We start from the raw sequence: 15,019 nt of genomic DNA, 5'->3' as shown, positions 1-15,019 counted from the left end.
CCCTGTCTCTGTGATTTTGACTTTTAGCTCTTTCCTGTTCATTGTCTTTACTGAGGGTGAACCCTCCCTTTAAAGGGAGTATTCAGTAGTCTTAGGTTCTGGATCTTGGGGCTGCAGAAATCTGATAACTCAGGGTCCATGCTGAATAAGCAGATGATTCCTGGCCTGTTGCAGTTGGAACGGTTAAGCAAGCTTTTCTGGTTGAGTCCTATCATTTGAGGAATAAAGAAACCGAAACCCAGAGATGTGGAGTGACCCACCCAAGGGCTCAGATCCCCTGAGGTGCTTAGCAGAAGTCAGCAGGCCCCTGGCAACCAAATGACTCATTTTGTTTTTTATTCTTGAGAGCAGCTTGAGTGAACTTCAGTATCTGTGATTCGGAGTAGAATACTGTCTTGCTTAAAGCCCTCCCATGGTTCCCATCTCATTCAGGATACAGTCTTTGTTTGCCGTGAGCCTTGAAGTTGTGTGCCCACTCCTGCAGCCTCATTTCGAATCCACTCCTTGTTCACTGGGCTCTGACTGGAGCCCTGCCCTCCTCTTTGTGCCTAGAACAGGTGTGGTGGTTCTTGCCTCAGGGCCTTTGCACCTGCTCACCCCTTTGTGCTCTAACTGCTGTTCTTCATTTGCATCCAAATTCAGAAGTCACCTTCTTAGAGAGGCCTCCTTAAGCCTTAGGCCTTCTGTCTTTTCTCAATAGCCCTTATTATGCTCTGAAGTTATTTTATTTATTATTTTTATCTCTCTTTCTCTTTACCTGTCTACCTACCTGTCTCTGTGTGTTTGTATCCTTGCATGAGGATAAAAGGTCCACAAGCCACAGTCTTTATGTGTCCTGTCCAACATCACCAGCATCTAGAGTATATTAGATACTGGTATTGGGGGTCCTCAACACCTCCCCCAGGTTTGGTGATTTGCTAGGAGGAGTCACAAGACTCAACATATAATCATACTCAGGGCCAAAATTTATTTCAGGGAAAGCGCACAAAGCAAAATCCACAAAGGGAAGAGGTGCATGGAGCGAAATCCAGAGGAAAGCAGGTGCAAGTTTCCAGGAGTCCTCCGCTGTGGAGTCACATGGGACACACTTCTTCTGTCATTGAATTGTGACCTACTCCCGGCCCAGGGATTTTACTGGGCTCCTGCCTCCTGGGCACCCTCTGCCTAGCATGTACTGAAATTCTGGACTCCCAGAAGAAAGCTTATGCTTAGCCTAAGCCACACTGTTCGTCCAGTCCAGGCACCAGGAGCCCCTCTGACCACTTGAGGAGCGTTTTACCTGAGTGTCAGGAACCTGCCATTCAGGTTCCCGGATGCCAGCCAAAGGTCAACTTGTAAGCAGGCCTTTCTTAGGATAGAAGTCTCGGGCCCGCTTCAGTAACTCCTTTCTGCACACTTAAGAAATATTTGTGAATGTGTAAATTGACCAGTATGACAGCAGGGCCTTTGGAATCAGACCTCAAGACTCCTGAAGGCCCGAAGGTGTGGCCTCCCCTCCTTTGTCAGCAATACTATCCCCAGACGGACTGACGAAAGTGGTGCGTCTGTCCTTCCTCCTGTCTTCAGGCCCTTGGTAAGTGTGACGCTCTGATCCCCAGGTGTTGAAGCTCAACGGGTCATCAGAAATTCTCAATAAGCTGTATGACACGGCCATGGACAAGTTGGAGGTGGTCAAGAAGGACTACGATGCCCTGCGGAAGAGGTACAGCGAGAAGGTCGCCATCCACAACTCCGACCTGAGCCGCCTGGGGCAGCTGGAGGAGGAGAACCAGCGTCTGCTGAAGCAGGCCGAGATGCTGACGCAGCAGAGGGACACGGCCATCCAGCTGCAGCACCAGTGTGCGCTCTCCCTGCGGAGGTAAGAGCCGCCCCGCCGCCCCGCTCCTGCACAGGGAGCGGCCACAGGGCCGAGTGGGCCGCCGTTGCCTTAGGACCCACTTTCCTTTAGGGGCTTACTGTTATCTGCAAGGCTCCCCCCATTTCCAGGGGGTTGGTGGCGGGGGGGCAAATGGCCTGTGCCTTTTCAGGCAAAAAAATATTTTTGGAACATTTGGGAAACATTTTGTTGGCACTCGGTGTGGCTTGGGAATTGTGCTCCTTCCTGCCATCCGAACAGCTCTGGTGTGTTCTGCCCACCCTGTTTCTTAGGTCTCCCCACAAGCCTCTTCCCTGTGTGTCACCCACCCGCCCAGCAAACAGGAGAGTGTATTGTCCTAGGCACTGTTCCCTCTAAAATTTCATTTTTTTTTAAAGGTGTATATGATCTAGGGAAGTGACCCATGCTCTCAAACAGTGTTTGGTAGGGTGCATTCCTATGGAACACCAGTCCCCTGGAGCTTTCACTGGTGTCCTATGCAAGGTGTTCTCTGGATGTAAAAAGGATTAAGAATTGCTGAGTTACACTCAGACAGGTGTCTGCACTGCAGGACTTCTCAGAGCCTTCCCTCTGGGACTCTGCACTAGCCACTCCAGGAGGGGACACAGTGTTTCCCAGTGTAGGCCATCAGAGAACACACATTCTTTTTCAGTGGAGTTCCGTGAAGAGTTGGTATTCTAAAGAACACGCGTTCAGAAATGCTGGTGGAGAGCTGCGGGTTCTGACTTGCAGGGTTGCCTGTGTGGAAGGTGCCTCCCGGCCTGGAAGGGCTGAGCTGTCCTCTTGCGCCAGTCACCCACACCCAGGCCTTATCGTCTGCATCTGGGAAATGAGGTGGTCAGACTAAATGATCGTTAAGCCCATGTTTATTTCTTATATGCTGTGGTTCTAGCGTTGTTTTGTTTTTATTCTTAAAAAAGAATGTAGCTTGACTATGGAAGAAATACACTGTTATTTCCAGTAGAGCAGAAGGCATGAAGTCCTCAGATCAACTTGTGGTATTTGTAGAAGGTCCAGGGGCACCAGCGCCGCGTGACTTCCCTCTCTCAGACGTGCGGGTGACCTCACTCGAAACTTCATGCTCAAGTGTCCAGGACAGCAGTGCTGCCTGGGCAGCCCCCCACCCCCACGTCCCAGCTGCCTCTCTCCCCCAGGTTTGAGGCGATCCACCATGAGCTGAACAAGGCCACGGCCCAGAACAAGGACCTGCAGTGGGAGATGGAGCTGCTGCAGTCCGAGATGACCGAGCTGAGGACCATGCAGGCAAAAATGGCAAAGGAGTCGGAGAAGTACAAGGAGGAGCGGGATGCGGTATACAGCGAGTACAAGCTCATCATGAGCGAGCGCGACCAGGTCATCTCCGAGCTGGACAAGCTGCAGACCGAGGTGGAGCTGGCCGAGTCCAAGCTCAAGAGCAGCACGTCCGAGAAGAAGGCGGCCAGCGAGGAGATGGAGGCCCTGCGGCAGGTGCGCAGGGGGGCGGCTGGCCTCCCGGCCTCTGGGAAAGTGGCGTGAGTAGGGCTAGAGCGGATGGCTTGTCCTGTTAGGCCTACATGCTGGGTTATCGAGTGCCCCCTGGGTAGCTGCTGAGCTCACACTTGGGGCCCAGCTCCAGTGTGGGCTGCAGGGCTTGCAAAGGGAAGTCCAGCTGTGGGCGGGGCCTTGGAGCTTACAGAGACACAGGCAAGTCAGATGACACACACAGACATGCATGGACTCCGCACATGGACACCCCACACCCAGCCCTTGGTTAAGTGACCGTAGATCAGCCTTGTGCTGACGGTCAGTGCACATCTCAAAGACTTGCTCATTGGGAAGCAAGAGCCCAAGGCCAAGTGCCCAGAGCCATTGATACCTTGACCTTGTGAATGCAGAAGAGCACCCTCAGGGACGCCACACACACTGCCCCCACCATGCCAAATAGCTGAGGAGTCTGCTCTTTAAAGGTCTGGGCTCCTGCTGGGAAGATGTACTAGGCTGAGCCCAAGGCCCTTCTAAAGCCTTGCTCCCTGGGGAACATGCCTCAGGGTCAGGGGCTGGGGTCGAGTGGCATCAGAATTGGGCCACTAAGCTTGACTCCTGAGTGATCAGCAAGGAGTCTCTTTCCTACCTGAGCCACTTTGGCCTCATTGCTGACATGATTTCCCCCCAAGTCCAGGTGTGCCCTGCTGGGGCTTGTATGGGCTCATGGATTCCTTCTATTTGAGATTCCCTTCCCGTCCTGTTGGTTGGTGCTGTGGCTTACCTTAGAACTGCTGAAATTGATCGCAGCAGACTTTTTTCCCACTGAAATAGTCCTCCACTCCTGCCTCTTTGTTCTGCTTGCTCTGCAGGTCAGTTACAATGCAGCCTTTAAGACTGGTCTGTGAGAAGTGAAAAGCAAGGTGTTAAAGGTCAGGCAGGTAGGCAGGGGGGCAGCGTGCATTAGACTTGTGGCAGAGCCCTTGGGACTAAGCCCGAGGCAGGGCTGACGCCCGAGGGGTGACTGGGGCCTGTGAGTCTCTCTGCAGACAGTGATGCCTCCTTATGCCCAGGCAGTGCTCAGGGCCAAGGGATAAGGGCTGTGCTTGGAGAGTGGCACTCCTCAGTTATGGGACCTCTTGCCTCTTTGGGCCTCGGTTTCCTCATCTACAAAATGGACACGAGAGCAGTGCCTCACGGGATAGCTGGGACCGTAGTTGTTTACTTTATTGTTAAGATGATAGTTATGCCCATCCAAGTCTCACTGCCCTGTTAGGATCGGAGTGAACCCTATAAAATTGTTTCTGTAGGCAAAAGGGGGCCAAATAAGAGCGATTTCATACAAGGGGAGTGAGACTTCTCCAGACCTTGAAGGAGAAACCCTCATGAAAAGGAATAGGAGCATGATGAGGGCATTTTTAATAAGCAAAGATAAAGTATTAGAACTTGGTCATCGTCCTAGAGAAACCATCCCCTCATTTTTACATTCCGACATCTGAGAGCTGAATTGTTGGGGAAAATGTCGATATTAAATAAGGAAAACAAAACGGTGAAGCAGAAAACTGTGAGTCAGTCACTAAACGACACAGTCAGGGAGAACGTGTGACCCGCCGAGAAGGTGCTGGGCCAGCAGCCCCTGGGTTCCAGAGGTTCACCGTGCTCGGTGGCGGCGTGGAAGGGCTCCGGGCCTCCCGCAGCGCCGGCAGCTGAGGGGGTCTGTCGTGTGTCCCCCCCAGGTCCCCCCGCCTTTTCCCAGCACTCCGCATGCCCTTCAGCCCGGAGCCGGTTTCCAGGCCTTCGCAGGGGGCATTGGCTGGGTGTCAAGTGTGCCTGTCAGCTGAGGCAGGAATCTCGTCTCGGCACCGTTCTGAGTCAGCAGGCCAGAGTGGAGAAGCCCTGCTCCCACCCCGGCAGCTTCCAGAGCTGAAACCCTCGGCTCCTTCTCGAGTTTGTCTGGCTTTTCAGACAAGACCACGCCCCACCTGGCCAGAGGAGGCCACGTGTGTGGCCGTGGTCATGCTAGCCCTGAGGTGTGGTTGGGACGAGGCCCCTTGGGATTAACCTCATCTCTCTCTCTCCAGCAGCCGCCTCATGGTGGGGTCCGCTGAGGTGGGCCTTCCAGCCAGGCTGCCTCCCTGATCTCGCAACTGCCTTCATTCTGCTCAGCTAAGGAAGTGGTTCTTTTCTTTCTGACAGACTGTGCATCCTCTACACTCTTCCCTTCTCTTTGCTCCTTCCTCTTTCCTCTCTCACCACCCTCTGCCCTCTCCCCCCTCTTCTCTGGAGTGGGTTGTGGTGAAAAAAGGGCTTCAGGGGGCCTGTCCGGGTCTTTGCCTGGCTCCGGACGCTGCCCTCTCTCCTGCTTGCCCTCTCCCCGAATGGGCATGTCCACGGGAGCTTCCCCGTCTAGGGCCCCTGTCCCAGCCTCTGGCCACTGGCGACCGGGTGCGGTGAGGACTCACTGCCTTCAGGAGGGTGGAGGGACTGCCTGGGGCAGCTGGTGTCTGCCCCTGGGAAGCTGTGGGGCACCGCTGCCTGACTCAGAGGTTCTTCCAGATAACAAGTTATGTCCCAAGACCAGCGTCTCCACCAGAGCTCCTGTCCCACGTCCTCACCTTCCTTCTGGCCCTGAATGCAGCTGTACCTCTGACGTCTGTGCTGTTGGTGGAGCTGAGCTCAGGCCGCGTGTGAGGGAGGGAGTACTGTTGGAGGTGGAGGACAAGCAGCAGGGGACCAGGAGGGCATTCCAAGAACATTCCCACATCTGGGGAGGGCTCTGAGATACTGCCCAGCTAGAAGAGACGGGCGTGCTCAGGGAGAGCTGTCTGCTCAGGGAGCACCGCCCTCTCCCTGGGACCCTGGTGTGCCTCCGCGGGGTCATTCTCATAGGCTTCGGTGCCTGGGCCGGGTGCGTGTCTCATGAGCACCGGTCCCTGGCTTCCCGAGCCTGCAGCCCCCTGGATCACCCACGGTGGACAGAAGGAGATCTCGGGTGGTGCTGTTGCAGATTAAGACCTGCCCCTTGGAGATAGCACAGTGTAGAGGAGGAAGCACTGAAGCAAGAATTGGGGGACCTGGAATGGAGTTCAGCTCTCCACTAACGGGCGGGGCCTGGGCCAATCACTTCCTGGGCCCTGAGCATCCTCATCCGTGTTATCAGGATCTCCGCTCCCAGTTCTACTGTGCCTTTACGATGCCCCGTTGTTCTTCTCCCCTCTCAGTAAAACGAAGTCTTGTACTTCTTGTGTTTCTCATCTGGAAACGGTGTTTTGGGAGTGACTTCATTTTGGGGACCAACCATGGGGGCGGGGGGAGGTGGGGAGGGGAGAGCATGGGAGCTGCCTAGCTCTGGTGCTGACCTCTCATGTCCCCCTTGTGGCCCTCACCTGGAGACACTTATCCAGGGCCAAGTGGAAAGACCTTTCAGTGGAACCACATGGTAACACATTCCAAATATAAAACTGTATTAATATATTATAGAACACTGAGTAAAATGTAAATTTAAATAAATGTTATCATTAAACCTATTCTTTATCATAATAAATTCTTGACACCTTTAATAATAATAATCGGTTCTCAAAAAATAGCAAACTGAGCAAACCCCCAGCGCTGCATGAAAGGGGGAAAAGATCAGAACGGAAATAATTTGAATTGATCTTGAGAAATGTGGGATGTGAGCCGAGTGCACCAGCCACTGTCACTCTGGAGTTAAGGTGTACTTTCTGGGCAGACTTTTCTCCAGCTCCTACTGACTCTTGACTCTACTTGAGAGATGCAGGGTGGTTGTAAGGTGACTCTGTATTTTCCTCTGTCTCCCCCTTCCTCGTCTCTTGGCTGAACCTCTGGGATCTCTCTGAGAGCACCTGAGCAGAGGTGGCATGACGGGCTCACTGTGACAGGTGGGCCGTGGCTCCAGCAGGGGCCTACTTGCTGTCTTTCTCTTCCTTCTTCCTACTGCTCAGAGGTAGGGGTGCCCGGCACACACACAGCAGAGCCTGTTCCTCTTGTGTCCTGTTCGTGTTTTGCCTCTGAAAGCGTTTGAGCAGAAGCGGGAATGCCTCCTGCAGTAGATGCTCCCTTTGTTATTTTCCCCGCGTCATCTAAGGATTCTCAAGGTGCAGAGGGAGCTTTTCCCTATGAGTGCTTCCGAGAGTTGGATTTGAAACGGTAGCCAAGCATGTAATGCTTTGGGAGGTGTCAAGATGCAAATGTATCAGATTTCAGCTTTTTAAACAAACTGAGACACACAGGACTTCACCAGCAAAAATACTGGTGTATTTTCCGATTTAAAAATAACTCTGTATGCCAGAGCATAAAAATGAGTATTGCAGACCCAGGGGGTTGGGAATCATCATGATTGATGTCTGCACCTTTCACTGCATTCAGGTCTTGTGTCGTTATGTTTTGACAGGAGAGCTCTTTAGAGAGACGAGGTGGGCTGTCTAAGATAGGAGCATGCAAGTGGCAGGGAGGAGCCTGGGACAAGCGTTCCGGGGGAGGCGTTCTACCTGGGCCACGGAGACTGAGGCTGAGGAGGGGCTAGGGTTCTGGGACAGGCTCTGCAGGGCCGGGAGAGTTTGGACAGGACCCTACCTAGTGTCATTAGGTGTCTCGAGTGTGGCTGTGGGACAGGTAGTCCCAGGGGGTGCAGGCGCAACAGGCTAGGATCCTGTGTTTCCCTCCATCCGGCTCCGGAGGGTTTGGCCCCAGCACCAGCTAGAGGGCACTTCTGGACCAGTAGGCTCAGTAACCACCCCTCTGCTTACCCCTTGACCCCACTAGATCAAAGACACAGTGACAATGGACGCAGGGAGAGCCAACAAGGAGGCTGAACTCCTTCGAAAGCAGTGCAAGGCTCTGTGCCAGGAGCTGAAGGAAGCCCTCCAGGAGGCGGACGTGGCTAAGTGCCGGCGGGACTGGGCCTTCCAGGAGCGGGACAAGATCGTGGCGGAGCGGGACAGCATCCGGTATGGGGAAGCCCTGGGCTGGCGTGGGCTCGTCTCCCCGTGCCGCACTGGTTCGGTGGGGAGGGTCAGAATCACTTGCCACGTGTCCTGATAAGATGGGAGTGACCTCGATTCCTCTCTTCTCACCTGAGCCTTGCTCCATTGAGTTAGAGGTGCCCATTATGTCTCTACTTCCCTTTTCATTTCACCCTCGATGTCTACGTGTGCACTGTGTCTGGATGAGACCCTCCCCCTGCCATGAAATGGTGCAAAGACAGGTTTCTTTCTTAGGGGACTTCTGATAAAATGGACATACCAAGAATGCATTCTTTCAGTTGTTATTCTGTGGGCACCTACTGTGTGCCAGGATCTTAGGTCCCTCTTACAAGGAGACCCTGGGAGAGAAACAACCTCCAAGGCTCCCAGACGGGTGTGATGCCCCCGCAGGGCCAGTGCTTGGGGGACCACGGGCAGCTTTGTTGGACAGGGCAGCAGGGGAGGGAGATAATATGGATGGTGAATTCCAGGGCCACGGTCAGAGCTGTGATGGGGGCATGCAGGGGCGGGGCGGGGGGTGGGGGAACAGGCGGGGAAGTATCCCTGGAAAGCATGACCTTCAAGTTAGAACTTAGGCCTGAGTGGGATTTTTCCAGGTGGAGGGCGGAATAGGCATGGCCATGAACAAAGGCGTGTGGTGTGCCCGGGGCAGGGGCATGCTTGTGGACTTGGGAGTTATAGGAGAGGTGGCTGACAGGGTTCCTGAGGGCAGGCTGTGGGGACCTCAAGAAGGAAGCCCTCAGTATAGTCTTGATTCTTGGCAGGGGGAGGGCCATGAGGGTTTGTGGTGGTGCTTGTGATTTTCAGAAAGATCCCTTGTGGTTGTCGGGAGGAGAGACCACTATCTAGCAAGGCAGGTCAGGAGGTGAGGGTTCAGGGTGGAGGGGATTGGGGGCCATGGAGAGGTGGGGACCAGCCCTTAGGGCCTCCAGTGGTAGGGTGCCATTCTGGGGGTGGCACAGAGCACACACTCCCCTGCTGCCCAGTCCCCTGTCCCTACCTTCTCTGCGAATGGCTGAGGTGGTACTGGGGTCCCAGGAGCCACACGTCCTTTGGTGGGGAATTATCAGGCCTGCACTTTGCACCTGCACAGAGCTCAGGGCTTCAGAGATGCATGAGGCATGATTCTTGTCCGAGTGGGGAGCTCAATTAGTTGTAGGGTCGGGGACAGCTCTAGAAAGGCCTGCATGTGAGTAGAGATGAGGCATGTGGTAGGTGCTGGAATCCAGGGACCTGCCAGGTGGGCTGGGGCTGGGCTGGGCATTCACCCAGGCACATTGAGGGTGAAACAGTGGGATGAGCACTGAACGTTCAGAACCCGTTGCCCAGTAACTGCAGAGATGTCTCTTTTCCTGGATCTCAGTGTCTTCTCTGCCCCTCGATGGGGTTGGCCTGGGTGGCTTCACCTCTAGACTCTCCAATGCTCCCTCAGTGCATTTGGAGGCGAGGTGGGCACCTGGGGTATTTGGGGGCTGGGGCTGCAGTCCACTGTAGGCTGTGAGTCCTCTGCCCCCTGCCCCTCACAGTGACCTCGGCCTCTGCCTCCTCTGCCAGGACGCTCTGTGACAACCTAAGGCGAGAGCGGGACCGGGCGGTGAGCGAGCTGGCCGAAGCTCTGCGAAGCCTGGACGACACGCGCAAACAGAAGAATGATGTCAGCCGGGAGCTCAAGGAGCTCAAGTACGTGGGGGTGGGTGCCTGCCTGCGGGGAGCGTGGTGGCCCCTCTCCTGTCAGGGCCGGGACGCCCTGCCTGCCGGCCCTTCACTCTGCCTCACTCTGTCAGTCTGTAGAATGGGTCTGAATGCCACCTCCGTGTTGTGAGTTAATGAGAAATTCTTAGACCATCACAGAAGATGAGCACGTGGAGGTGGGCAGGCACCATGTGCAAAGGCACATAGGAAGGAAGGTCTCTGTGCCTAGCCAATCCATTTGGAGACAGGCAAGTGTCTACTGTCCATTCATTCATTCCCTTTCTACCTCATTCATTCACCAACTCTACAAGGATTTACCGAGTGCCTGCTCTGGATGGGCCAGGCCTGTGGGAGGCCCTGGGGAAGCCACCAAACAGTGGACCAGGTCTCTACCCTGTGGGACTCATAGCACATAGGAGGAGACAGACCACAGGTCGGCCAGACACAGCGACAGCTCCGTGAACAAGGTGCTGACATCATGATGCAGTGTTTGGAAAGCCCTCACCACTTTGCAGTCTGTTCTGCCTGTCGTGTTGGGATGCCCATTCGGAAGAGACTGTTTGGGGTGTCAGACAGCCTCCCCTCAGTTATGGCACTGCACCCAGGATTGTGATTTGAGACTTGGTGACCCGAAGGGGTGGGGTGAAGATACAAAGATCAGAGCTACAAAGGGAGATTGGCAGAACCCAGTAGCTGTCTCTGCAGGGTAGAAGCTGGGGCTCTCCGTTCTGATAGGGTGGTGTAGGGCGGTGAGGAGTGTGAGTGTGAACGTGCAAGCTGCACTTGCTGGAGCAGCGGCATTCAGACGGAGTGACAGCACCCCCCCTCCCCATTCAGTAACTCTAACATGAGCCAACCAGCTTCATTTACTAGATAAAAACCCAGAACTTCTTGGGCTTGGGTGCTCTAAAGAAAATCTCCAGCTAAGAGGCAAAGTGATACACTCTCTCCAGGGACCCACCTTCTGTCTAGTAAGTGGTGGGATCAAATTAAGGTAAAGCCTGGTCCCTGGGGGCTTGAGCACGGGGCGGGGGGTAGGGGGGAGTCGTGCATTTTAATGGAGCTGGAATTGCCTGGAACTTCTAAGAAAGTCGAATTCCACTTGTTTGTTCAGCATATCTGAATCTGCCCCTCCTCTTTGTTCCGGTGCTGGTGAGGAAGCTCCCGGTCTGCAGAGACAGCAGACATGCCCCAGTGGGTGAGAGATGAGCAGGTGCAGTGAGCATTAAACACAGGGCTGGTGGGAGCCGTGTCCCGCAAAGGCAGCTTTGGGGCGCTGCCCTGAGGCTACATATACTTCTGGAGCTGGCCAGTGAGAGCACAGCCCAGACAAAGGTGTGGACCTGCGAGCGTGTCCACTCGAGCAGGAACCAGGAGGAGGTCACGAGTGTGCTGGGGGCCCAGCGGGTAGTGCTGATGAATTGGCAAGGTCATCTGGGCACAGGTTTTAGGACGAAGGAAGTCAGGTGCAAGTCACTGGGGGATGGTACAAGGTTTCTGAGTCTTTTTTCATCTCTTAACTGGGTCTTTCTGAGAGCTTAAGTTTTTTATTTTGGTCAAGTTCAACTTACTGATTTTTAATTTTTCATTTTTAATAGATTGTATGGTGTATGAGAACCCTTAACCTTAACCCTACATCTAACGATTTTTTTTCCTGTATTTTCCTTTTAAACGTGTTACAGCTTGACCTTTAACATTTCAACCTGTGGTACATTTTGAGTTACTTTTCATGTGAGTCATGGTGTCGGGTTGGGGTTCAGTTTTCTTGCTGTGGGTGTGCCCACATCACTGGTTGAATGCTGTTCTTCTTCAGCCGAAGTACTTTTGTACCTCTTGTACCTTGTGGTAATTTCTGGACTCTTCATTCTGTCCCAGTGATCTCTGTGTCTGTCTTCCTGGCAGTTCTACACACTCTTTTTTTTTTTTTTAATTTATTTGCGAGAGAGACAATGAGAGACAGAGAGCATGAGAGGGAGGAGGGTCAGAGGGAGAAGCAGACTCCCTGCTGAGCAGGGAGCCCGATGCGGGACTCGATCCCGGGACTCCAGGATCATGACCTGAGCCGAAGGCAGTCGCTCAACCAACTGAGCCACCCAGGCGCCCCAGTTCTACACACTCTTGATTACTGGAGCTATAGAAAAAGTCTTAGAATCGAGTAGAGTGATTCCTTCCACTTAGTTTTTCATTTTCAAATTGTTTTAGCCCTTCTAGTTCCTTATCTTTCTTTCCCTCTGCATTTTACAATAGTCTCGTCTCTATCCACAAAAAGTCTTGCTGGCAATTCCTGAGGAGTTGCATTAAACCTCTGGATAAATTTGGGACGAATTTGGGTCTTTTTTGAAAAACCTCTTTGAAAACCCACTGATATCCAGGAAGCCCTGCCTGGCATTCTGCTCCAGATTTATTGGGAAACTGGCATGAAGTCCAAGAGCAAAAGGAGCCCCATTTAGCTTTCATGATGACCTTCGCCTCCCAGGGGACCATCACCATGGCTCTCTCTGTTCCTAGGGAGCAGATGGAGTCCCAGTTGGAGAAGGAGGCCCGGTTCCGGCAGCTGATGGCCCACAGCTCCCACGACTCGGCCATCGACACAGATTCCATGGAGTGGGAAACGGAAGTTGTGGAGTTCGAAAGGGAGACGGTGAGCTGCCTAAATGTCTTTTCTCCCCTGCTGTCCTGACTGGGACACTTTGGATGGGGGCGGGAGAGGATGGCCCCCTTGTGGGGTTTCCAGGTTCATGGCTGTCAGTTTTGGGGCTGCGGCTTTTCTTCCCGAGGTGCATGCATCCTTTCCCTGCAGTTGTCCATGCCAGCTTCCGGTGGGTTGGTCCCCGTGGCCTCTGCAGCAGCAGATGCTGGTGTGGTGCATGGAAGGCAGAGGGCAGAGCAGAGCCCTTCTGCGGGGACAAGTGTCCACAGTGGCTGAAGGGGCCGATGGTAGCTGCCCCTGGGCTTCATCCTGGGGACCGAGTGCCCCGTCCAGCGTGGTGAAGGGGCGGTGCTCACAGTGGAGCGAGTAGCTTGAGGTTTAAGAGCCACAGGTTTCTAATCGCTGCTGTGTAAAGTGCGTGTGCTTCTCTCTTGACAGGAGGATATTGACTTGAAAGCGCTTGGGTTCGATATGGCAGAAGGTGTGAATGAGCCTTGTTTGCCTGGGGACTGTGGGATATTTGTCACTAAAGTGGACAAAGGAAGCATTGCTGACGGCCGCTTACGGTAAGAGGAGGAGGCCCAGGCTCCAGAGGGAAGGGGGCCCCTCCAACCCATTGCGAAGGACCCAGAGAGCCAGGTGGCGGTTAAAGGAGCGCACCCTGGGGTCTGAGGGCCTAGCAGTCTCAGGCCTGCAGGCTCAGCTGCTAACATTGTTCTTAAAGGAGACTGTGATTCACTGGCGCCTGTGATCTGACCATTCCTCAGGCCCCAGGTGCTGCCACTCACTTGTCTAGGTAGGAAAGGGCTCAGGTGTGGTATGTGCAGGAGTGTAGGGTGTGCATCGCATGCCCATTCCATGACAGAGCAATGATAATAAAGTACTATTTGCTAAGTACTGGCTTAAGCACTTTGTATAATCAATTCATTAATCTTTAAAATCCTGTGAGGTAGGTACTGTAGTGCTCTTGCCCCATTTTACAGATGAGGACACTGAGGTCCGGAGGAGGTAGGTCACACGGCTAGCGGGTGGTAGAGCCGGGATTTGCACCCAGGCAGTCTGGCTCCAGCCTCTGTGAGTGTAGCCATTTGACCATCCTGAAGAGGAAATCTGTCCGAGTGTGTATGTGGGGCACCCACTTTCTGCCCCTCGTCTCCCACACTGGAGCGGTGGGGCCTGCCCGCTGGTCCCAAGGCCTGTGAGGGCACTGAGCTGGCTCTGCCCCTCCTCAGGGTCAATGACTGGCTGCTGAGAATCAACGACGTGGACCTCATCAACAAGGACAAGAAGCAGGCCATCAAGGCCCTCCTCAACGGGGAGGGGGCCATCAACATGGTCGTGCGGCGGAGGAAGTCCCTGGGCGGGAAGGTGATCACACCACTGCACATCAACCTGAGTGGACAGAAAGGTAGTGGGCCCGCAGAAGTGGGCGGAGCGCCCCAGATGGCAGGGCACCCCTTCCTTGTGCAGAGGGGAGATGTGCGTTTTTGGGGGTGTTGTTCCAGGGGCCTTGATGCTGCTTAAATGCAGCGTGTGTGTTTCCCTGGCAGGGGGCTGTCTGGGTCCCAGGTCTTGCTGGTCTCCCGAGTGTTCGATTCACCCGAGCAGACGTGACTGAGCCCTTGGGGGGTCCGACCTGGCCTGGGTGCTGGGATGGGCAGGTTTCAGTCTGCTAACTTTCCCTTCAGAAGTTTATCTCACAAAGACAAGGTGGGACAACCAGAGGGCCAGGCGACCAGGGCCGGGGTTAACTGGGGACTGCCCGTGTCTGCCCTCTGTGGTTTTCGCAGACAGCGGCATCAGTCTGGAGAATGGTGTGTTTGCCGCCGCAGTGGTGCCTGGAAGCCCGGCCGCCAAGGAGGGGTCCCTCGCCGTGGGAGACAGGATCGTGGCGGTAAGCCTCAGGGCCGGGGCTGTCTGCCCCACGTGGACGATTAAATGACATCTGGGAGGTTGAACACGAGATAATGAGCAGAGTTTTCACGTTCACCTTGTTCTCTAATGTGAACAAACATTTTTTCCAGATAGTGTGTTTCTATTTATAGTAGAAAATCAGGAAATACAAAGAAGGTTTAGGAAGGAAATAAGAATCCCACTCATGGCTACCACCTTACAGATAACCTTTATGAACATTTGAAATATATTTCTGTACAGCCTTTATTCTACACATGAATGTATATTTACATCAGTTTTTTTTAAAGATTTATTTATTTGAGAGAGGGAGCGCGTGCGAGAAAGCGTGCATGTGGGGGGAGGGGCAGAAGGCGAGCAGACTCTCCACTGAGCAGGGGCTTGATCTCAGGACCCTGAGTTCACAACCTGAGCTGAAACCAAGAG

The 15,019-nt window shown here is 54.0% G+C and overlaps 1 protein-coding gene across 3 annotated transcripts in view; it reads left to right on the top strand.

The window, feature by feature from the left end:
- DLG5 (discs large MAGUK scaffold protein 5) overlaps positions 1–15,019 on the top strand; it is a 212,064-nt gene that overhangs the window by 74,934 nt on the left and 122,111 nt on the right. For all 3 annotated transcript variants that reach the window (XM_035022648.1, XM_035022630.1, XM_035022639.1), the window contains exons 6-13: positions 1,599–1,858; positions 3,031–3,343; positions 8,120–8,304; positions 9,895–10,020; positions 12,541–12,673; positions 13,121–13,248; positions 13,915–14,090; positions 14,473–14,576. In XM_035022648.1, coding sequence (XP_034878539.1) covers positions 1,599–1,858; positions 3,031–3,343; positions 8,120–8,304; positions 9,895–10,020; positions 12,541–12,673; positions 13,121–13,248; positions 13,915–14,090; positions 14,473–14,576 — 1,425 coding nt within the window. The remainder of the gene's footprint in view (positions 1–1,598; positions 1,859–3,030; positions 3,344–8,119; positions 8,305–9,894; positions 10,021–12,540; positions 12,674–13,120; positions 13,249–13,914; positions 14,091–14,472; positions 14,577–15,019) is intronic.

Source organism: Mirounga leonina, unplaced genomic scaffold (assembly GCF_011800145.1).
Source record: "Mirounga leonina isolate KUSES-001 unplaced genomic scaffold, KU_Mleo_1.0 Mir_114, whole genome shotgun sequence".
Lineage (NCBI taxonomy): Eukaryota > Metazoa > Chordata > Mammalia > Carnivora > Phocidae > Mirounga > Mirounga leonina.
The sequence above is the reverse complement of the archived record's forward strand: the minus strand, read 5'-3'. Positions and strand labels throughout refer to the sequence as shown.